At 31.7% G+C, this 25,658-nt stretch overlaps 1 protein-coding gene across 6 annotated transcripts in view; it reads right to left on the bottom strand.

Moving 5' to 3' along the window:
• Positions 1-25,658, bottom strand: part of LOC111057538 (ADAMTS-like protein 1) — a 323,119-nt gene that overhangs the window by 11,898 nt on the left and 285,563 nt on the right. For 3 of the 6 annotated variants that reach the window (XM_039421842.1, XM_039421841.1, XM_039421843.1), the window contains 14 exons: positions 24,226-24,370; positions 23,060-23,177; positions 21,720-21,761; positions 14,876-15,079; positions 12,845-13,011; positions 11,049-11,389; positions 9,402-9,706; positions 7,981-8,114; positions 7,435-7,539; positions 6,453-6,667; positions 4,959-5,054; positions 1,845-2,042; positions 1,091-1,173; positions 129-315 (listed from right to left, as the gene is read on the bottom strand). In XM_039421842.1, the coding sequence (XP_039277776.1) occupies positions 1,156-1,173; positions 1,845-2,042; positions 4,959-5,054; positions 6,453-6,667; positions 7,435-7,539; positions 7,981-8,114; positions 9,402-9,706; positions 11,049-11,389; positions 12,845-13,011; positions 14,876-15,079; positions 21,720-21,761; positions 23,060-23,177; positions 24,226-24,370 (2,088 nt within the window). In that variant the 3' untranslated portion in view covers positions 129-315; positions 1,091-1,155. Of the gene's footprint in view, positions 1-128; positions 316-1,090; positions 1,174-1,844; positions 2,043-4,958; positions 5,055-6,452; positions 6,668-7,434; positions 7,540-7,980; positions 8,115-9,401; positions 9,707-11,048; positions 11,390-12,844; positions 13,012-14,875; positions 15,080-21,719; positions 21,762-23,059; positions 23,178-24,225; positions 24,371-25,658 lie in introns of those variants that run through there. The other 3 variants (XM_039421844.1, XM_039421845.1, XM_039421846.1) reach the window with 3 other exon arrangements.

Raw genomic sequence — 25,658 nt, 5'->3', positions numbered from 1 at the left:
TTTTATTAATGGAAGACTATTATTTTACTGATAAATTTTCCCAATAGTATGGATTCATCAATTTTTTCTGTGTTCATGCAGTGTAAACAATAAATTTGAATTCGAATTTTAATAAATTTATAAGAAACCTGTGTTCCATGTGAAGCAACGCGACTCGGCACACGGCGTCCACATGGTAGTTTCCCAGTGCGGACAGGATTCTAGGCCACATTTCTGCAGAGTTGAAGGAGTTGATAGACCAGCATCTATGCACAGATTTGTGTCAACGTTCTGCGTTGTGTTGTGTAGGCGAACCATACAATGTGCTGCTCTCGCCTGGTTAACATAAAAATATTAACAAACTTTTTATTATCTAAATCATTATAATTGAAAGTTTGCAATATAATCATAAGCCTAGTTACTCAGAAGTAGCCTGATAGAATTTGAACCAGTGTGGATAAGATAGCCAGCTACGCCAGGTAGCCTTTCATGATAAGCTTGTACTTGAATAATGAAAGGGGATAAATAGTTTAAAACTAAATATAAATAGAATGAATGGAAAAACAATAACACAATAATTTTATAGAATCACCCTAAAAATTTCGCTGATGTAGATTTCACCATGAGTTGTTTTCACTATCAAAAAATCAAATCACTGTTATTTTAGTTGATAGGCTTTATATTAAACAAACCATTTCTGAACTGCAATATTATGGGCAGTAATAATTATTATTATTATATATAACTCCATAGATAGGCTTACTGCAGTATATGCCGTGTCCAGTATACAAGGTGCGGGTGCATGAGCAACAAGCCTCTCGTAGAGGGAAACAAGAATTTTGTTCAAATAAGCATAAAGAGAGAGCGGTACCATTTTAAAAATTCGAATAGTATTATATCAAGGAACATGATGACAGTAGGTAAATTCGAAACACAAAATAAACAAGTAGGCTAAGCAGGACGTATTCAACGTTAAATCTAATTTATTTTAATATGATCGATAATGTAAACCTGATAATTATATATAATAATAATAATATATAAATAATTATGAACAGTAATAATAATCAATGGTAATGGTAATGGTAATTATGATCATAAAATATGGTACCTGAAATCCATTTCCACCACACGTTTCGGAGCACTGGGACCACTCCGTTATCATCCAATCAAATTTCAAACTCTTTGCTGATCCTGCGAAAGAAAATTCAACATTCCATTTAGCTTATATGTAACTTCCGTACTATATGTAGCTTACAGCTTATATGTAACTACTATATGTATGTAGCTTACAGCTTATTGTAACTACGGTTTCAATACAATAATTATTGATCTAATCTAGGAAAAAAATTCAGTTTTCCGTTCACGACCATAGCGAGTGGAATTTAAATTCATATTATTCAACGAAAACAATTACAACGGGTACAGTACAAAAATGATATTGTGAATAGCTGTGGGCTATTAAAGTTAGTTGATAAAAGATTAGTAAAAGATTATGTGCTTCTGATATTTATTAGCTGAAGCGAGAAATCATGAACAGATTGAACAATCAATCCATTCTACAATCTCCTATAGGTAGGCTACAATTCAATTTTCATACTTCTTTGTTCCACTCTCAACTTTTTTAATAGTAAAAATATTCCAAATATATAATTATAAAATATTTCGAAAAGGCATTTCAACTTGAAAAATCATTATATTCAGAGCTATCGGTACACATCTTTATCTAGAGTTTCAAATTTATCAATAATATATAATAAGATGTTATTTTTACTGGACAAAAATCACGAAATGATATAATATTAATATCTCTGAAGATGGCATTTCAAATGGTATGAAATCATGGAAAATGCCGAGCTACACACCTTTTCCGAGAATGAAGAGAGGCGCCTTGGGCTCGGAGGTGGCGTCGGCGTCGGAGTCACTGCCTTCTGCATCGTGATCGTGCTCTTCGCCGCCGAACTCGAGCAGGCTAGGGCGGCAGCGGGAAGGGGCGGCAATGCCTCCTCCATCACCATGCGGTGGCCCCGCGAACTCCCCAACGACTGGAACGGCCAGAGGTTCTACTTTTTTCATTATTATGGAAGCTAAAAGCCTTGCAACTTACATTTGTAGTTATTAGAGTACACAACAACACTATAAGCACACTTTAGCAGCAGCAGCGGCAGCAATATCAACAATAGATAGTAATATACAAATTACAAAAGGTTTTATTGTCTTATGGAAACAAGAGACTGGTTCATAGAAATAATTATGTCCTGTAATTATTAAGTACAAGAGGACATCTTTTTATACTAGACTATCAACAAAGATAAATGATAGGCTATTCTGAATAGAGAGGGTCCTGTAATAATAACATAGGAGAAGGCTACCTTAAACTGGAATATCAACAATAGATTGAGTGACTGTTATGAAAACAGAGGGTTGTTCCATAGAATTTATGAAGCCCTGTAATAATATAATATTAAATAGGAGAAGTCTTCCTTATACTGGCAATAAAAATTCATCACATAATTTGAGGTATTATAATACTCGTATATAATAAGTACACACCCCGTGTGGTGTCTCCTCTCTTAAAACAGGAATTATAAAAAAATATGGAACGGTAGGCTCCTCATCTCATCAATTGGATGGAATTACAATGGGTGACAATAATTCTAACAAAAAATCATTTCCATCAATTCAAATTATGGTTTTTCAAACTCCTTTTTGGGAATATTTTTGAGAGATTCTTTCATTCGGATATTCATTACTTTTTCTTACACCCCATTATTATTCATAATCTAGTCTATTTCTAAATTCTGACACACCTTAAACGCATTGCTGTATTCTCATCATGTATAGAGGATCACTGAATCGTTCCACAAAATCATATTAACAGTTGAAAGATCCCTGCTTATGCATTTAATGCATGCACTTATGCATGTATGTTGCAGTGTATTAAGAAGAATAAATTCCTTGAATGAGGCAACTTATACAACCTTTCGAGCAACTTCATGAGAATAAGAGTCTGCAAACCTAAAAATGTTATAAAAGTTCCGATACAGATTGGCTTACTTGAACTCAATGTTTCTCATACGCAAACAATCTTTCTATCATGTGTAATTACTAGAATGAGTATGAATTGTAGCACATCAAAATGGTTAACACAAATTCACATTACAATATCTTCTTTTTGAAAAATTTAAAATGTACCGTTCTTAGAGCTAAAAATATAAATGAAATTCATATTTGAATGGAACTGATAAGCTTATACATATTTGAATCAAGTTCTATATTTGAAGATCTAGTTAAGTACTGTAGTGTTTAAAGATATATACAACCTGAGGTGCATTACTCATCAATAAAGTTATAATAGCTTTTTATCAATGGAAAGCTTCAAATACATAAGTCTACATGAATATGATATGGATCTTCAGTTTCCTTATGAGAGAAGAACATTATTCAAATGGATGGGCCATGCAAAAGTGGGATAGCATGCTGTCTGAATGAATAAATAAATAAATCAAGCTCTACTCGAACGCAGAAGTGAAGTCAGTAAAATTCGTTATATAATCATCAATTTCTGTACAGTAGGCTAAGATTTCAAAATTACATACCGTATTGATCAGTTTCTCATAATCAAAGTGTTTGATACAATATAATACCTGTATGAACTTATTCAGATATTGTTTTGTTCATCTCAGATTGAGTTCGACAACATTCAAATTGACGGTTACTCTTTGGAGAAGAAACTCTTCACAATTCTACTGATCACTCACTCGTCTATTTTTGATCACTCAAAAATACTGTAGTATGATCATAAAATGTCCACATTATTCATTGCAGTCACACATTCGAAATTTGAGCATTATGATCTAGGCGACTGGTATGCAATTGTAAAGAAAGATCAGGCCTACTATCAAAGTTGAGGTTTCCAATTTTTTTGGATGTAGTTTATTTGAATGATATGTCAACTTCTTTAATAAACAACATAAAATATAATAATCATCTGAAATTGAAGCGATCTCATGAGAGCTTGAGAATGAATTTATCTGATAATACATTCAAAATGCACTATAGTTCCAGCTTCTGAAGAATGATTTCACACAATAATTGCTCATACAGAAATGAGCGCATCCACTTATATTTTACACAAGCTAAATAAAAGTAGATCGAATTAATCCCATCTGCTGGTAACTCCGAAATAAAGTATTAGAATATGTGAAGAATTGTAGAAAACGATGATGAAAATATTGATTGCAGAGCTATTAATATCAGCAATATAAATCATTCACAACAGAAAAACAATCGAAATGAACATAGACCTACTCAGGCAGAACTGAAGCCGGCTGGGTGTGATATGCTGTCGAAATGCAATAAATATGATATTTTGAATATAATATGAGCACAAATGTAGAATAATCCTAAATGCATGCGCCAAAATTCAAAATAAGCATGAGCTGAATTCTAGCTAAAAATAACAAGTCTGAGAATGAAAATTTGCAATAAACAATGGAATAAATCACATGCGTCGAAGTTTCTGGTAACGTTGAATAAACATGATAGTTCTATGAGTTAAGTTCTATGAATAATACCAAGTTTGAGAGAGAAAATTTGTAATACACAATGGAATAATCATAAATCACATGCGCTGACATTTTCTGGTAACGTCAAATAAATATGAGTTTAGTTCTATAAAAAAAACAAGTTTGAGAGGAAATTTGAAATAAACGATGATATATAATCATGCGCCAACTTCAAAAAATAAGCACGGGCTAAGCCACGGTATGTAGAAGTAGATGTGCTTCTTGATGCAATGTCATAAAATAAAAAAGCTAATCTATTCTATTCTTCTATGTACCGTGGGCTAAACAAAAGAGAGCAAGTATAGAGTATAGGAGAGAAATAGAGTGCAGTGTGATGATTATCTGTGTTGGGTGGAGATGGGTACAGAGATGGGTGGAGGGCTGGGCTGGCAGGCAAGATGCGCAGCTCACCTGTAGATTGGCTAATAGCATCTGGAAGTGGGGCATGGGTCGTGACCCACTATTGGACATCGCTGTCGAGGGGGGGTCCTCGGGAACTGGCGGCTCCTAAACAATCATCAACACTCAATTCGCGCAAATACATACATTCTTATCGTGGTCTCTGTTCTTGGACTCAATAAAAGGTTTAGTTATTTTTGTTATTTTCCATTTTTTTATTAATTCTCTAGCAAAATCTGATGTACTGTATATTTCTTATTTTATTTTTGCACTTTGTATTTGTTTTCTTTTATCTTATATTTAAAAACTTTGTAGAGTCACATTTATTTTGTCTAAGTTTATCTAGCTTTTGTAACCTTCGGGTTTGGCAGGACCCTCAATTGTTTGAATTGCGAATAAAAATTTGATTTAATTTTTTTGAGTCTATTTGGGAATGAATGACGTTTCTTTATATAATATTGATGTCAATCACTTACATTTTCCTGCTTTTGGAATCAATAATACTAGTCAATTTGGAAACGAGTGACACTATCACTAAACGAGTGATAATATTGATGTTTTTTTATTTCTTACCCTGCTTGAATCTTTATTTGAATCTCAACCTATTTCGGACTACGTGTAATCTTATCTAAATTTGGGAGAAGAATAGCACAAGGCTACCTTATTTTACCTCTCCCTATCATTTTAAGGCTGTGCAAAGGCTGAAAAATAAATTTTTACTGGTGATATTTTTCAAAGTTGTTCAATTTGTATACTATCAAGCTATCAAAATGAAAAATTCTCTAAGAAAAAATCTTTTTCTCCGATCATTACTTTTTGAAATATGAGCGTCTAAGGTTTAAATTTTTGGTATACATCATTTCAAATTCGGTAAGAGTTAAATCCATAAAATGTTGAAGATAAATTTGCCATGGTATTGTTGATTGAATGAAACAAAAAGTTTCTGAAAATATCAATTTATGAGAAAGTTATTCAATTTACCAAAAATAACTTTCAAATTGAAAAAACTTTGAAAAATATCACCAGTAGAAATTTATTTTTAGCCTTTGCACAGCCTCAATGATGTAGCCTACGTAATTATTGTGAGAATAAATAATAGTTTCATATTTTGTAGTAGGTAGAGTAGAATTTAATAATTGATTAGATTTCAAGATAACTAATAATTTGTGTAGCTAGATTTGGAGTTTTGTTCAATTACCTAATATCATATCATGTGTACTATAGCAATGACCAATATCACATTATTTTATTTTCCTCATCTTTACTAGCTGGTTGGTTTGTCTTGATTAATCAATAAATGTCACTTTATGAAAGTGTCTAGTTGTTAAAGAGTCATCCGGAAGTCGGGAAATTAACAATGCCGGTTTCAATTACCAGTCCTGGTCACAGCTTTAAAGAGATTTGAAAATATAAAAATTGATTGCCATCATTATTCAATGGGAGAAAAGTACATTTTTGCAAGACATATTATAATTTTTCACGTCTAATGAATAAAAGTATACTTACATAGTCACTCCTGGCCTTGGTGGTTGTTCCGGTGTGCTGTTCCGGCCAGAGATTGGACTCCATCTTGCTGACTTCGAGGCGGGTGGTGGTGGGGGGTGACGGGGTGACCCTCTTGGGTGCCGGTTTTGGTCCCCCGTCGGGTCTCACCTCATGGCTGATGTCCTCGTTTCCCGGCTGGAACGGCCTTCCTGGGACATCTGAGTTTGCCTGCATACCTAGACAATTCAACGGACATTGGCTATTGGTAGTTAATATAAGACAAATGATTGAGAATACAAGCTTAGAACAAGAGTATACAGTATGTTTTCTATTATATACAGATAAAGTGGTAATAATATTAATAACAATAATTTATTTTCAAAAGGATTTAGAGAAAATGCAGGAAATTTCTCTTCTCTTGACACAGTGATAATTGGTGTATATCGCTTTTAAAACTACGTAGTTTTTAAAGCAATTAAGAAGTTTTTTTGAATTTCAAACATAAATTACAGTACTCATAGAATTAAAATCCTAAATTAATTATAAAAAATACTAATAAGCAGAGCACTGTGAATAATAAAGAAAATGGAACTTCACTTCATCTTGTGCTGAAGAGTTAACAAGGAATTTAAAAATCAAACTTTGTAATAAATGTTACAAGTTATGTATATGTCTCATACAAGTATTCAATATTATAATTATTATTCGCACATTGTAATACTCGTGAGTAAAAAATTAAATGTTATAACAGTTTCGAATAATATATTCACCAATTATTGAGAACAATAATATGTTGATTGTCGAGCCCTATTGTAATTTTATACTGTGCTTCTATATACTTCAATAGTAGGTACTGTATCTTTCATTCATGGTATTGGTTTAACTAAAAATATTGGATTACTGTACCTTAATGAGAAGCGTACTCAACTTATTATTGGAGACAACAGTTGATGTTATTTTATTCTTATGCTATAAAATGATTGTAATTCATTATATCACCAACCTGGATCTAACTGATTTTGATGAGTTTTCATTACTTCTTCTGAGCTGGGAAAATCTCCAGGTCTTGGCTTCACTGTCAATGTCAGATCTGCTGAAGATCTTCCCGCTCAGAATTGATTATTAAATAATATTTAAATATCTTGAACTGAAAGTGTGTAGGCAAAAAAATCAGCATCAATTTTGTTTCATCTATGATCATAAAAATAATTCGGAATTTGATAAATTATGGCTTTTTTTAAAGCATCTTTATAAATATTGTTGTAACTTATATCTGAATTGATTAATGAATTTATAAACGAAGAAGCAGACTCTAATAATTCTATAAGACGAACACAACAGATCTAAAACTTGTTTACTTTGATTCATCAATTTTTTTATAAATATTATGTGTTTATGTGAATTTTGTTCAATGTGTAAAATATGTATTTCAATAAAATTTGGAAATACCGTAAATATGGTAGACTCTAAAATGAACTGGTAATAAAGTTCAAATCAATGTTCATTAGCAAATTCAAGGAGAATTAATAATAAAAATGTTATTAGTTACCTAGGCACGTGTAGACACCACTATCTGTATATTCCACCTCTTGTATTCTTAGTGCTCCTTTCTTTGAAATTTTATACCTTGCGGTATTTCTGGTACTAAGAACTTTATGATCCTTAGCCCACTGGATTTTTGTTCTGGAAAGAATAAGTCAAATTCAATGATCAATTCTAATTAAAAAATGCAAATAAGTTATGAAAGTATTTGCTTAGAATACCATTAGCCGTATTTTTATTTTCCAATGGATTGAGAGAATTGTTCATTGCCAATTTGTAGATTCTATGCCAAAACTATATTGATCTGGATGTTTCTAAATTGAGAATTAAAGATTATAAGAATGGAAATATTTACATGATCTAGAGAATTAGAAGTCTATTACATTAGCCTACATTCACAGTGCACATTCTGACACTAATTTCTGTGTATCCTTCCATTTATTTTATCATCTAATTGACAACAGCATCACAAACTGATAACAGTGGTTCTACCAATCTATCAAACCAATTAGTAAACTGGAAATTCGCCAAAAAATTACATCAACATTATAGAGAAAATAGTAACTCAATTTTTAGTATTTTCATTCCCACTCTATCTCAGTGTTAAGGTGAAATAAGTTATAGACGATGTATTGTCAGTTCCACATAATTTATTTAAGCCAAACTTAATTTTCAATGCACTGCATCATCTTAGCTGTCTTTTTTGGTTAGAAGAGTCTATATAAATTATGTGGAACTGACAATATCGTTTTTATTTCACCGCAATAAGGAGGAATTCCACAACATATCGGTTCATAGTGTAAATTATATCTCAGTGTACTGTACGCTGTAATCAATTCAATTTTCTCCAATTCTGTGTGACATTCCAGTAGAAGTAAATCAACATCTATTTGCAATAATCTGAGAAAAGAAGCTTAAACTTAATAAACAGCCGATTACTAAAATAGTCAAGAATGGAAATTATTAATTAGTTACTATAGTGTGGTCCATGTTATTATGGCAGTGAATAAAGATAGAAGAATAGCGATACCGAGTCTCTGCATTGATTAATTATATTTTTACACTGTCAAAAACATGATTGGCATCGTTGTGGACCTAGAAAAGGATATAGTATCACCGGCTTTGTCGAATGATAGACAAGGATAGCAGAACTAAAGTTGATGAAATACTGTCATTATAACGTGGACCTCACTATAGAACTTTCAAAGAGATTTCATCCTTAAATAACTATTTTCCCTATTTGAAGAATGTGATCCATTGAGCTCACACGATTGTAATAGGTCTATAACATTATGGATGTCACAACATTACTATAAAATGTAGGGTTCTAAGATTTTATCAAATTTTCTTACAACATTACTATACTGAAGCTACAGTTTTTAATATTAAACTTATTATCATAATTATTATTGAAGCAAGCGTTTATACCTGTTGAATTTCTTGACGGGGCACTTGATCTTGACCTGGGTGCCGATGAACACCTGTGCCTGCCCGCCAATCTTGACGCTGACCTTCTTCTTGTTGGGGTTCTGCTGCACGTAGGTGTGGTTGGAGGCAGCGATGACGGGGTACTGCTCCTCGGAGGCGCACGGCTTCGTGTTGCAAGGCCGCCGGTCCTGCGGCTTGTTGGCGGGACAAGAGGCTGCGTTTCGACTCACAACATGGTTTTGCGCCATCACTTGTCGGCATGTCACCTGGCGTGTCTTGATGCCGCCGCCGCAGCTTTTCGAACACTGATAACATCCAAATATTGTCAAATAAGAATGCTAGATTAATTAACGTACATAGTACCTACCTACAATTTTTAAACTTGAAAATGGCTTCACAGCTGAAATTAATAGTGTTTGAAAAAGGGCACTATTCTATAATTTTTATATTTACTAAGCAATTCAAGTAGGCCTAGCCTTATTAGGATACTTTATTAGAAGAATGCTTAAGTTCTGGAGTTCGTAATTATAATGATGTAATCGAGAATAAAATCGATCTTAGATTGTAGATTGTACTTTCATTTTCTAAATGTTGAAATAAATAATTGAATTACTTTGATGTATGAATGAAATATTTGTTAAAATATACTTATGGTGGATAAAATTTTGGGTCTGTGAAAATTTGTATAGAATTAATAAAAACAATATAAAACTTGTAGTATCCTTTTATTAGAACATTCTAACGACTAGCTTCGACCTACTTTGGCCATTTTCAAGTTTAAACTGTGAAAATAAACAAGATGATACTAGATACTATTGATAGGTACTAGTTTTATATTTTGAACTTGAAAATGAACAAAGTAGGTCGAAAATAGTCGTTAAAATGTTTTGAAGTTTTTAAAATGTTTTGAAGTTTTTAAAATGTTTTAATAAAAGGGTACTACAAGTTTTTATATTGTTTTTATTAATTTGAATAAGTAGCCCATATAAGTGAAGTGATTTTTGTATACAATAAAATTTATACTATGAACAGAAATGTTGTGGAATTTCTCCATAAATTTTGTGGAACTGACAATATATTTTTATTCCACCTTAATATGGAGAAATTCCTGAACATCTTTGTTTATAGTGTAAAGTGAATTGCATACAGTGTCATATATTACAGAGACTTAATAAGCAAGATCTCAGCTCTATTTTTTGGAATGGGTAATGTTTGAGGCCAGCTCTGCTGTAAGGAGTTTCAAACCACTTATCTGGTGGTTCTGAACCTACCTAAAACCTAAAACTATGAGTTCATTCCTATCTCATCATAGTTTCTTCAATCACCTTTTCATGAGTCAAAGGCTTAAAATATTCAAAGATAGAATATCTCCAAGAAAAGTCAGCTGAAGAATGTTGTACTAACTAATAAGAGTGGTAGCTACAGAGTATTCTAAGAATCAATATAACGTACATTTGAATAGAATAAAACTTTTGTTCATCATACACATTCATTTTTTGAAGATTTTTTTAATCACTTAAAAAGTGAAAGATCGAAAAGAAGAATGGATACCATACCTAGTACCTAGTAAGCAATATAACTAGTTTCAAGAGTTTGATTACAAACATAAATATATTGTTCACAAGCAAAACAAAGTGAGACACAAACCTTGGTCCACTCGGTGGTATGCCATCGCACGGGACAGTCGAGCACATTGCAGTACTGGCGGTCGGGAGGCGGGGGCTGGGGGCACATGCTGTTAGGCACTACGACAGTGTTGCCAGCATGTCGCGTCACCTCGTGGATGCAGTTGACGTCACGCGTCTGGATGCCGATGCCGCAGGGACTCGAGCAGGCCGCGAACTCCGAGTGGTTCCAACGCGGGGGACAGGGGTGATCGTTGCAGGTCCGCGTCAGACCCTCGGGTCGCGTCTCGCTCGAGCACAGGTAGGGACTCACCACCTTTCGGTCTTCGTCCCTCACGCACATTATCAACAGGTCCTGCGTTCCTGAAAGTAGGAAATACAGTACACAATTAAATGAAAGAAAAAAACGAAAATAGTGATGTTTCTTACTTTGGGTCAAAAATATGAGAAGTTTCTACTCACCACGCTTAGGAAAAAAGTGTTATGTCACAATGTATTAATATAGAATTCATATTACTGTAAATTCAACAAGAGTGAAAGAAACTATAGTGAGGTCCACGTTATAATGACATTATTTAATTAGAAATGGAGTTGCTATCCTTCATATCATTTGCCAAAGCAGATAGCGCAATCCTTTTCCTTTTCCTGTTAGTATAGGGAAAAATTCTTTGATCTTGTAAAGGACAAAGGTATTGGTTTGCCTAACTAACATACTACTTGGGAACACAATAAGCTCCGGTTGTCGTGTGGCGTTCTTTGAACCTTTGGATCCTTGAATCCGTCCCTTCAAAAATAACAATAACAATCCTTTTCCAGCTCCACAACGTTGCGAGATAGTTTTTTTTCAAAAATGTAGAAACATTATCAACTATCGAAATATTCAATATCAATTATGAAAATTTATCATTGGAAAATATATGCTCTTATAACGAATAAAATAATGATTGATTATTTTAAACAAAAATGGACAGTTAATATTATAATATTACATCACAAATACCGGTGTCAGCTATCTTTTATAGAAGGCAGTGGCAAGGCCGAGAATCGGCAACTCTGTTTTCCTAGTTTTCGTCATTGTCATTATTACAGTAACTATATTACCCATTGTATCATAATTAGAACTAAGTTTATAGTATTAGTAATTTTGTATGATTGTATAATATAACAATAATTATGTATATGTTTTGTCAATAAACTCCTCTGGTTGCAATTTATTGGCAATCAGAGAAATTATTATAATAGTTAATGTATTACCCATGGGTAATATAGTTACTATAGCCATTATAACGTTGTGCTCATTATAAGATTAGGGATAGGATAAGTTGTATGTCACACAATTCATAATACTAATTTTATAAAAAGAAGAACTCAAAATTATCAACTCTGGAGTAATATGTTGATTGAAGGTCCATTGAAAAATCATGGAATGCAGTGAAAAAAACGTTAAAACAGAATAGCTCACTTTATATTATTATTAGAAGGTTTATATTTTTCAATGTAAACTCCACTTTTCAATGACAAGGAGAGTAATAGTTATTTCCTTCTCATAATACACACCAGCTTGGAATATTGCTTTCGTCATCATAAATGAAAATAGATGGAAAAATATTCCAGTTTACGAAAGAAATCAATTACAAGTAGTAGCCTTCCTCTATTTCATAGCATTTACTTATATATTTTTAGATTAAGATCAATAGGATAGATGTATTACAAGGTACAGTAGATAAATTGAGCACTTATTATATTATTGATTGAAAAATGATTCATTTGGATTTCAGAAATTGGTCAGCTAGAATTGAGAGTCGAATCTCAACTTACCACCTAAACAAGAGGCACTGCATGGTGTGAAACCCTGCTCTTTCCACGAATATGAATGGCTCTTACCAGAACTGCCTGGAGCAACTTTTATACCCGTTTCACTGAAGGAAGACGATCTATATGATTCGTAGGGATCACCATATGCACCATCTCTTACGGTCTCAACCCTGGAAATTTAAAAATGTTACATTTAATAATATTAAATTATCGAATTAATGAATCATATTATAATTGAATCAATAAATGATAATAATTACAAGAATAGGAAACTCCATTGAATGGAATAAATATTTAATGATAGTCATAAATACGATTCTTCATAATTGATAATTTTAACTTTGTTGAAGTTCATACACTGTGTTACTTGTACATTTTTGAAAAAAACTTACTTTTCTTGGAGTATTGAGGCCCTCAATACTCCAAGAAAAGTGAGTGTTTTTTCAAATATTTACAAGTAATATGGAAAGCAACATCAATGATAATTTTAGTTTCATGGAATAACAAGAGATAAAATTGTTCGAAAACATGCGCGGTACAGTAGTACAACAATACACGAGTCAAAAAAAATTTCCATTCTGCAAGTCCAAATTATTTTCTAATGACTACAAGTGCAGCCTAATTTCAAGTGAAAAGATCAGAATTGTTAGAATTATTCAAATTGATTCAAATTGAGTTTATTCACAAATCATTACAATTAATACAGTACACATGTATAACTTAAATAATACAAAACACTTGTGAATTTTGCCCACATAGACAAGTCTGTGTGTGGGGAAAGAGTTCTAATGAAAAACAACTTGGTACTAGAAAGAAAATTATAAATATTTACATTATAACTTGAAAGATAAAAGTTGATTAAATTTATTAAAAGTTGATTAAATTTAGTGGAGGAAGTATATTATATGTTTGAATTGAAGTAGTACAGTATAACTATTGCGGTATACAGCTTTAACATGGCACACAAATAAAATTTAGAACTTGAACAATGATAAATTATGAGCAATATATTGAGGATGAATACAAGGAAAATATATACATAGTACCTATCAAAATCGGTAAGAGGAGTAGATGAGCTGATCAGCGACATCCCTGCCGGTTTCAAATAACCACATATTCAAAAATCGTTTGTATATGCTAAGGCTAAGGGGTTCTATTTGCTTTATGTAGGTGGGTATATTTCTATAAAGAATGTGGCATATGTAATGACTATTAGATCTATTGCAATTGCTAACTAATCTGGGTTGTAAAATTCCAAATATATTCATATTACGTGTTTGATAGGGATGGATAAGAGGATTAAATATTGCCTACAGATGGAAGAAATTAGCCTATTATGGAATCAAAGAAATATGATAATTTTAAAATATTGAAATAAGTATAAACCAATACACTATTCAGTTTGATGATACGCTTTTTATTATTTTCATATTAATAATTGTCAGTTCAGTTAAATAATTAATTATTTTCTAATTTCTAATTTGTGTTCCCTGTAGGCTACCCTGTGTGGTACCACTTTAATCTTCTTCTTCTTTGGCTGTGCCTTATCCCATTTAAATGGGGTATCTTAGTCTGTCTCTCAACAAAGCCCTATCCATTGCTTCCTCTCTCCTCCAACCACTCTCCCGCAAGTTAGCCGCTATTCTATCTTCCCACCTCATCCTAGGTCTACCTCGTCCTCTCACACCATCCAAAACCAAATCCTGCACTCTTCGTCCAACATAATCCTCCTCCCGTCGCTGCACATGCCCAAACCACCTCATCCTTGTCTCCTGCATTTTCTTTCCCAGTGGTCCAACCTTTACAGTGCCTCTGATCAATTAATTTCTTATTTTATCTCTTCTTGTAACCCCACACATCCATCTTAACATTTTCATCTCACCACTTTAATAAATAATATAAAATATAAGCCATTCATCAAGTATGAAAATTGGATTAATAATCTGATAATCAGTCTCAAGATTTAATTTTTGGTTACATTATTTTTTTTTCAAACTACAAATGAAAAATTAAAAACATTTAGAAGATATTTACCAATATGAAGTGGATTTGTTATCCGGAGTGCACGGCTCTTTCAAACAGCGCTCTGTTTCAGGTGGCTTTGGCCCTTGGCATTCTTGATCTGGCCTTGTTATGAATATTCGTGAAAAGTCCAAGAAAATCTTGCAAATCACGTTTCTTTTCCTCAATCCTTCGCCGCAGGAAGCACTGCAAGGTCCCCAAGGCTCCGCACGAAAGCTGAAATTAGAAAATTAGAAAGTCTTCAAATATTCTATTCAAGACATTACACATTCGATACAAATGGAATAATTTTTCAAAAGTGATCACTAATCCTGATACGGTTATTCACAGTCAATTAACATACCTGTGTAGAGTGTATTAAAAAGTTTCAATTCACATACCATCGTTAGAAAAATCCAATAATAAGATTCAAATCAGCTATTAATGAGCTAGCAGCCTACAGTAATAAATATGCGAAATATAATTGGGTATAGCCACTAGCTGAAGTATTAAAAACTCACAAAGCAGACAAAAATATTAATTTTTGGCTACATACCTAATTTCTTCTATTAACTATAAGGTAAACTTTAAATCTTACAGAATGTGTTACTAATTATGCAGTACAAAAAATGAATTATTTAATTTTTCAGTTTGAAAAAGAATAATAGAGCTTATTTTCAAGAGCGGCGTATGCTGTTCAAGTATACAACAATGATATTTTTCTGCTGTAAGCCTGAATAGAAAAATTATAAACTTTCAATAAAGGAATGTTCATGAACATAATATAAATGGTTTTCTGATAGGAATATTCTCAACCAATAAATACAGCTATGTTGTATTGCCAGAACCGTTATTAATTCATAGTCTTAATACATGAATTGAATTATTCTTCACATATAAGTATCATTAATATTATAATTTAGGCTTATTATATGATAACACATCTTCAAGTGTCGTAGGCCTACGCTGAATATAACCTACTTAAATTTCAATATTTTGCAAAATCAATTTGCAAAAGGCTACTCTATGGCATTTCAAAGAAAATGTTCAAGTTATTGATTCAATTAAGTTCCAGATCTGATCCCACCCAAGCAAAAGTTTGTTCAATATAGAATAATCTATATAATTATCAATAATAATCTATTTGAAAAAATGTAACATGCTATATCAGTATATCCCACATTATGCTATAATAAAGTCTATGATGCATGGACATTGTGGAAAATTCATTTCATATTTAAAAAAACTTAACTGCAATTTTATTATGGAAAGCTACGCCACTAGATAAACAACTATTACAGAAAATTAAAAATACTTGATGATGAAATGTCATAACAAATAAGAAAATGATGTGTTATCACTGAATGATATTTTATTATAGGTTCAAAGCCTAAAAGAATCATAGTTTTATTTATTGAGTGTTAAAATTAGCTTCATGTTGAAAATGATTAAAATGATTTATTGAGTAAGTACGATTCCCACTCTGAAAAAAACACCGAAAACACCACTAACAGAAGGGCTACTGCAGTCCATAACCAAGAATATATTCAATTTCTATTGATATTTCCATATTTATTATAATACCCCACATTCCTACATTATTATAAATGGAAAGTGATCGATTTGGTGAGACGCCAAAGTGGAACAAATAGGAAACTTTGATAGAGAAAAATGTTGAGATGAATTCTAATGTCTCATGAAGTTTTAATGTAGTCATTAACGTTTCTAGCTTGACTCTTATCAGATTGAACAATACTGATGGAAGTATTTACAATCGAAGAAGAAAAAATACCAAAATAGTCCCTACGAAAGAATTTTTGAAATCGGAATAATGTAGGCTATTTCCCAATATAAAAATGTCAGTTTTGTAATCATACTAATCATAAAAACATTAACTAATTTCGAACACTTTTAGTCAAACACTTTGATTAGTTGATGGTTTTATAAGTTATCATGTTATCAGTTACCGTATTATAATACTATACGTGTTCCAATTTTGAGTAGAACTCATTGTCAGAGAGAAATTTGGAGAAACAAATAATAGGACCCTTGTTATTCATAATATATGTCCTTTTCCAGTCATTCTGAAATTCATTCCCACAATACCAGAAGTAAATTGAACCTGAGAAATGAATACTGTCGGTACAAATCCAGTCATGTGAGTTTTAGGGCGTGTGCAATTCGATTCTTTAACCAATTACCATTAAACATTAGAGACTTGGCTGTGGAAGATTTCAAATTAAGAATTAAAGATTTTCTAATTAGAAACTGTTTTTACAATCTGGATGAATATTTTAGCTTTAATATGAAAATTTTTTAAATTGTGATGAAATTGTGATATTATGTACATGTATAACAATGATTGTATTTTTATGACGTGGCCTATACTTGTTTTATACCTGTCGTTGGCAATAAATGGATTTGATTTGATTTGATACAACCAATCAAGCAACGCATTATTGTAATCATATTTATTTTTTCACGAAATTAACTGACTTCAGACACAATATTGATACGGTATTGATTTCACTTTCATAAGATTTTCACTTGAAATTCCACTTCAATTCAACTTTTAAGTTGGGAACATGTAAATAAAAAATGTTGAAAAGGGTAACTACTTTGATTTTCATTATTTCTTATGTAAATGCAAGTACTCCTGCAAGTAAACAAGAAAGTGAACAATGATTTCGCCTATATGATTGATAATGAATGCTCTATCTGGTCTGGGATAGTACATAGGTTATTGACTAAAGCAAAATTGCAACGGGTAAATAGGGACTACAAAGTACAAATTACACAATCAGTTTTCGGATATATTGAATATTGTTGGTGGTCATCAACAAATACATGTGACAAATATAAACATGGGTAGCCTACATGAGCACATATCACTATGTGTATTATGCACTATGTATTACACTTTTCATCTGGCGAACCACTAGAAATGACAAAAACTATAACAACAAATAATAATACTGATAATAAATTGTACAAATTGAAAGAGAAAATAATAGAGAGATGCTTGAAACAATGTAAGTTTTCATTAAGTTCAAATGAATTAAAATTTAGATAGATAATTTATTTCTTATAACCATGCATTTATATTTTTTATAATGGAAGTTTCAACTTTAATATGAAATGAATATATTATTAATTTATAATCATATGCAAACAAATACGTACGGTACTAAGTTATGTCCTATCTGTTTGTTCTCATGAATATAATTATTATTCATTTGACTATTTCCTACAATAATTTGTTCTATTCATTTATTATGAAAAGTATTTTAATATTGGACCTTTTAATGTTAGCTTCGATTTATTTGGTATAAGATATTATATGATATGATACACATGTATTATATAGGATTATAATATAGAGCTGGAAATCTTCTTTCACAAGTTGATTTCTTTTAAGTCTTATACAACTGTGACTATTATTATTCAATAATCTATTACACTTCATACTATGCCACTGTGAATCCAATATAAAAACACTGATTATATCTCACAAATGGATGCAAGCGTTTTTAATTTGAATTATGATTTATTAGAATAGTAAAGAATTTTCATCTTGAGAAAAGCAGTACTGCCTGTGATTTGAGAAGAATAGTATCTAACGGCTAGTAAAGCCATGATATATTCCTAAAAAAATAATAGTACAGAATTCATGAAGTTTTTCATTGACAAATAAAAACGTTTAATCAAAATCAAATAGTACATTTCACTTATCATAAGTCCTGGTAAGTATTATGGATTTCAATCAGGGTTAAGGGCAAATGAGGAATCGTTTCACCTAAATTATCCTCTGAAAACATATACGTTTTTAGTTTATTTATCATGCTATTTTATATTATAAATATGATCTATTATTGATGGATTAGAAATGTAGGCGATTTTATCTATAAATATGAATATTTCAACTATCATAGTAATAATTTGAATGCATATTTTCAATTATATCCCAAAACACAAATCATGCTACCCATTATAACTGGAAGTTCACAAACGTATGCGTTTAATATGTAAATGTTGAATTGATGCAGTGCAGAATATTTTGTAAGGTGTTGTGAAAAAATTGCAGCTTCAACTAGAGGATAAAGTGCAAGTAGTTCTGAATTATACAATTCATTGGAACTATATGTTTGAAAAAAATGCTAAACTGAAAATAGTAGATACTGTACCTCTTCCAATGAAATGTGAGTATAAGAACCAATGATTAATCTAATCGATGCAGAATGAATTCAAATATTGTATGAATTAGATTGTCGGCCTACTATTCTGAATCAATTGAAATTGACAAAGCTAGAATATGCAGATTATTGATCTATTTAAACGTTAAAAGTGACACTACTAAATTATTGATAAGAGGAAAAGTTGTATATGAATTTGAAATCAATCAGGAATTACAGTGAATGATGAGAAATATTCAAATTGGTTTAATGCTAATAAACTTTGATTTGAGATTGCAAATTTCACAAGCGTGAACGATTATCATTTTACTACAAAAATCTAGAATGATGTGTTATTAAGAGAAAAATCGGTAATCTTTTTGAACAAAACTTATTTCTGGAATAATTTCTTGACATAAAAAGAGAAGAAAAAATTGGAGAGCTTGTAGAATAAATATTTTCTATTTCTGCAATAATTTATTCAGAAATTTTGTTGATGATATGAACTATTCAACTCAATTAATCAATGAATTTCAATTTTGATACACCAGCACCAATTTGAAGAACATGCAGAGCTATGGGTTCTGTAACATAGACTACATAGTATACCTCCCTAATTTTTGTCATTCACGACAAGTTTTACTAAGGACGAGTCACCTATATTTTAGTTATAACTTGAAGCTCTACAATATTGATGTGTCTATTCATATATCTTCCTTGATAAATGGAGCACTAAAATTGTCATGGAACTTGAATAATATAAATCTCTGACCCCTTATATCTCAGCTATTTTTGTAGAACAGTTTATACTCTCAGTCAGCAAAATTTCTTGTTATATGGTGATTTTATAATTTGAGATAGATATTCAGATTCTTATGTAAATTATATATATGTACAATAAGAGCATTCAACAGAATCTTTTAACAAGTTTAGCAATATGAGAGTATCAGATCTCCATTTGATGATAAATAACAAGAAAAGTTTGTTTTCATGATTGCATCCTCTGTACAATCCTCTATCTGATATGCTGAACACAATTTCATCAAATTGACAAAGAATCCTGGAAAATGATTTTCTTTTGATATTCAATCAAATTATTAGACTAGATACATTAACTGAAGGTAGTGTGTCCTATGATGATCGATCATAATATAATCATTGTGCATTATCGATCCAATCATAAATATATGTAACAATAATTTTCAATATCAACTACGATAACTTACTTATTAATATAAAAAATTACTTAAGGAAAAAACCAAAGAAACATAATTAATATTTTCAATGCATCTCATAGTTCTCACACAAATTTCAACGTGATACCAGTCTTGTGATATTTACCAATGTTACAGACCACAAATGGACAAATTATAAGTATTAGTATTATTATTATAAGTATTAGGACATTATTATTCAAGTACGGTACTGTACTTGTATTAATCAAGCAATAGTGTCAGCAAAGAAGTAGGCTATAATAGATATAAGGTCCAAGCAAATCGAGAAAATTGAGAATAGTGAAGAAATTATTGAATAAACAAAATAAAAAAATCTTGAAGAAAAAAATTGAAATGGAAGAATAAATAAACTCTACACAAAGTTGATTTAAATTAAAATATCCAGATAATTAATGAATACCGTATTGAAAAGACCATTCTTAATTACTGAACTGTCACTCGAGAAAGTCACTTCCTGTAATCGGTTAAATTCTTTTCGAAAATTATTTGAATAGAGAATAAAATAAGGCTGAATGAGAAACACTTGTAATCTCTTATATTATTTTATGGATGCCCTGCTCAAAAAGTCTTGAAACAAAATATCCAGTCATTGAATCCAAAAATTAGTACAAGGCCCAAAATAGGACAAAAAAATAGAAAATGTGTGAAATATTGTTGAGGTGGTAAATTTTGCAATTTAAATAAATTGCTATCCAAGTAATTTTTGCCCGCAACAAAAGCCTATAGGCCAACTGCAGTTTGATGAAATTAAATCTGGAATTTTGTATATTGAAAGTATACTGCAGTAGGTCTACCTCAACAGTGATTTGTTTTGTTTCTTCTTAACTTATTAAACTGAGAAATTTCAAATGCTCAACGTAGCCAAGAATTAATTACCGTATACGGTATGCTATACAACTAAAACTCAAAGTAGAGGGTACTCGTATAATAGAATCATGATATTCCAACACATAAATACGTTGGAGATGAATAGGGTAGGGTATGTACCTATGTATGTACAGTATAGCGATATAGCTATCATCAAAAGTATAATGATTTTTATAAATTTAATTTTAATAATTAATTTATTCGAATTTAGTCTATTATTTCATATTGATTTGAATGAAGAATAGTAGAGTATTTTTGTTGGATAAATATGGTGTTGCTACTGGACCAATTTACAATAAACATGTCATTAACCAACTCGTTGAAGGCAGTCTTATTCATTGTTAACGATTCATTTTCAAAAATATAATTATTGAACTAAGTATATTATTCTATCCGCGGAATGAGAGACTTGCACAATTTAATAGTGTTAAAAATTGAGTGTGTTTTATAACATACATGCTGAACCATTCAGGGATATTGGCAGGTTATTATAGTCAAGCGCACTCATTGTGACAGATGTAGTTGAATATGGTTGTGCTTGATTTGAATAAGTGTGTGTTTGTCTAATGATGAACAAGACGTCTGTGTGTTGTTATTGTTTACCTTACATACAACCAGCCGCACCCAAAGAACATTTTGATTGGGCTGAAAACCACAATGATACACATATTCAGGTTCATAGATGTCATTGTGACATGTGCATGACATGCTAGATACGCAATGTAACATCTAGAATGTAACAAGGCGATTGTGAATAGTTGATCAGGAAACAGCACAGAGAAATAGAAGAAAAATACATCCGATAACATACAGTGATTGGAATAACATTCAACACAAACATTGCAACATATAATCTTGACATGTTGCACACACATAGAACATTCTAATTTGGTGCACACTCAAAAAAATCACATCAAGATACCCGAAACCAAACGAAGTTGAAAACATTTATAAAAAACTCCGATCTTGAAAAAGTGAAATTTGAAAAAAGAAATTTTCCTTTTATGGCTAATGGTGGCTTGTTGGACTTCAAATTCAAATAGAAATAATTGCAAGGATGCCTGGCAGTATAGATACTTCCTGGTTCAGCAATTCAATTTCTAACTTATATGAACTTTTGTGAAAGCATAATTTTCAATTTCTTCTTTATTTGCTATTTCTAATCAACTCCCCCAGACGGCACTATGCCATTGGATGAAAACGCTTTCAATGATTCGCTTTGTGTACTGATTTTTTTGTGGAATATTTGAATAAAGGCCATTTATTATTATTATTATTAGAAATAATTGAAACTGGATTTTAATTACAATAGATTCATTATTATTTGAAATTGGACATCACCCTCAAAATGCTCAGAATCATATTAACGTATAACTAAGAATAATATATCATATTGATAATAATAATAATAATCATATTCAGAATAATTACGGTATGCAAATATATCATTGTAGAGTTTCACCCTAGCATTGCCTCAAATGAAGCATACGCCACCGAAAAATATGACTCGGAAATCTATTGACCATTAAAAATAATGATACAATAGTAAATACAATATGAACAGTCTTAAAGTATAGACATAATGATTGGTATCTCTCTGTTATGAAGTGTTCAAGTGAAATAAATTTATACTAGCAGCGTCAACATAAAATTGCTGCTATTTATAGTATAATTTTGGAATCATGATTGTATATTTAATTGTTGTATTATTCAAAGGCAAATTAGAGTTCATCTCTTTGATAATTGAATAAAATTGGTTTTGTAGAATGAAAATTTTCCATTTTGGAATCCAACAAGGCACCATAAGCCAGTAGACAAAAGAAAAGTGCTGGTCCAGTATTGAAGGTGTAGTTCTAAAACAACGGCACACCAAGTATGAATGTAGTTCACATAAGTTGCAAGGTATAATTGCAGAGATATTGATGGGGGGAGGGGGCGCTTACTTTGGTTGCGAAGAGGGAGATAAATCGCCAACCAGTCTCTCAGCAGTTGGCCGGAACGGAGGGTAGGGATGCAGCAGAGGCAATGGATCTTCAACACCTGGAATTGGCTCTGATTCATCTGAAAAATTCCAAAAATATATATTCTTCAAGATTCAAACAATGATTATCATGTAATCGTTTATTCTCCTCCAAATAACAATAAGTGCATGAAAATATTATATACCTCTTAGAGAATATGGTACCGGGTTCTTCCAAATGATGTAATCATTGCAATCGTTTATTCTCCTCTAAATAATAATAAGTGCATGAAAATATAGGTACCTCTGATAAAATACGGTGTACTCCAAAAAGATGTGGAATGAAGTGGTCACCGTTGGTAGAGAATTGATCTAGGTATTTTATTTTTTGAAACTGCTTTGAGGCTTAAGTATTCTTTTGAATCCCTTACAGGAATTATTACTAACCTTAGGTACTACTCTTTCGAGCATGTATTTGTAATTCAATCGTTAGCTTGATCAGGCCGGCCGAGCGAGTATTAATAGTCCCATTGGAACTTAGGTATTCTAAAATAAATGTTCCCTATTGTGTGCAAATCCAGCTTTACTTGGATGATTTAACGTTCGAATGGAAAGTTCAGTTATTGAAATTTTGATACTGTAGACGTATTTCTGGTGAGTTGAAATAAATCATGTAGTAATGCATAGAATTATATATCAATTGATTGATATACCTACTCGTATTTACCTACTCATGCAAGCTTTTATAATATGGCTATTGCAAAGCTACCTAACAATGAAGTTTTAAGTACCGTATTCCAAAGTCGTGGAACAATTTTAACAAAATTCTAAAAAAATTGAATACGCGTTTTCAGTTTACACTAATAGTAATATTAGCCTAATAATAAGATGTCATATATTTACAAAGAAGTAAAGAATTGTATCGATCGTGTTCTCAATAATTTGTTTAATCTCTTGATTACGGTGGTTATCTGAATAATTTATAGAACAAACCATGCAAATAGTTCAAGTAAACTGAAAAATCCAAATCGAATGACTAACGAATAAAGAGTGCACGGGATAGGCTTAATTGGAAGTGATGGATTTTATTGTAACTATATTGACAGTTTTAAAAGTGTAAAATGATGATTCTAGTGAATTTAGCGATACCTGGACACATGACTCCCGTAGAGCAAGCTTGTGTGCGCCTTGGCTCGGATTCAGGATTGCAGGTCGAAGTTCCAGTTTTATCATGTTTGGATATGCGACACGTCACATTCCTACTCTGCATTCCATCACCACACGTCACCGAGCACTGCAAATCAAACCAATTACAAACCTTCTCCATTGAAAATCCATTACTAAAAGGGTTATTAAAAAAAATTATTTACTGGTCAAGTAAATGAGTCTTTCCGAATGAAGTAGATGTCTTTCCGATAGCATTATTTTTTTACCCCTTGATATTCTGGATTGCATTCAAGAATATTCCTCCGCCAATGAAGTAATACCGTACAGATGAAAGCTCTCATATGAAAGGATACTGATGATTTTTATTTCTATTTTATTATAAGTAGCCCTAAAAAGTGAATATCAGAGAGTATTCTCTGCATTTTTTTCATCTTGACATATTTCGTAGATAATTCCTCAAGATAACGTAAGTATTTTTCTTCAATGTTGTTTTCCATCACGAACTGCTCATTATTAAATCACTTTTTGCTATTAGAAAGAATGACTAACAGTCAGATATTTTACAATAAATGAATTAATCACTCACTTTGACAACGAGATCTTTCGGCAGGTTCGCCATCTTCTTGGTTGTACTCATAGACAAGTAGAAGGATAGAATGGCAATTTTTAGTGTGCTGTTGGTGTCTATTGGATTAGTGTCCGTTGGTGCTGTTGGTGTCTATTGGGTTAGTTGTGGCTGAGAAGGTAATAAAAAAGGATGTGGGATTTGAAGTTGGTTTGTTCGTTTAATATACATTGTCTATTGCTTTTAAATTGGGTGTATATCTCAAACTGTTCTATTGTGTCTAATTCTGGTCCTTTGTTTTTTATGTGTATGATTTGTAGATCAGTATTTATGTTTGTGTGTTTGTGATTTTCTTGAATTAGGTGGTCGGCAAATGTAGATTCTGTTTTTGTTTTTAGTCCCTGGATATGTTCCTTGTATCTTTGATTGAAAGAACGGCCAGTCTGTCCGTAAGTATTTTCCTGCATGAGGTGCTAAGACTATTTTGATTTATAATTTAATTGAGTCATAATTTGAGGTGTGAGTTGAGCCATTCTAATAAAATTGATGGGAATGAATTAATTCATTTTTCATAAGCATAATGCCTCTACAGATCTCATCTTAATATCATTCACGAGTATAATCAACCATGAAATCATGAGTCATGAGTCAGAGTCATGGACTCTGGGGAAAAACATTACGTATCATCAAATGCATTAAGAGAACTTCTCTGCTCAAATTCGTTGTAGACTAAAAAATAACTTTCTTCTCAAAGAGCGTAAATGAATAATTCAAGAAATGAAGATGCAACCATTGAGTTCATGAAATGAGTTGAAGCTGCAGTGACAGTACGGAAATATAAATATTCAAT

The sequence above is a fragment of the Nilaparvata lugens genome, chromosome 2, assembly GCF_014356525.2.
Source record: "Nilaparvata lugens isolate BPH chromosome 2, ASM1435652v1, whole genome shotgun sequence".
Taxonomy (NCBI): domain Eukaryota; kingdom Metazoa; phylum Arthropoda; class Insecta; order Hemiptera; family Delphacidae; genus Nilaparvata; species Nilaparvata lugens.
This window is presented reverse-complemented; position numbering and strand designations above follow the sequence as displayed.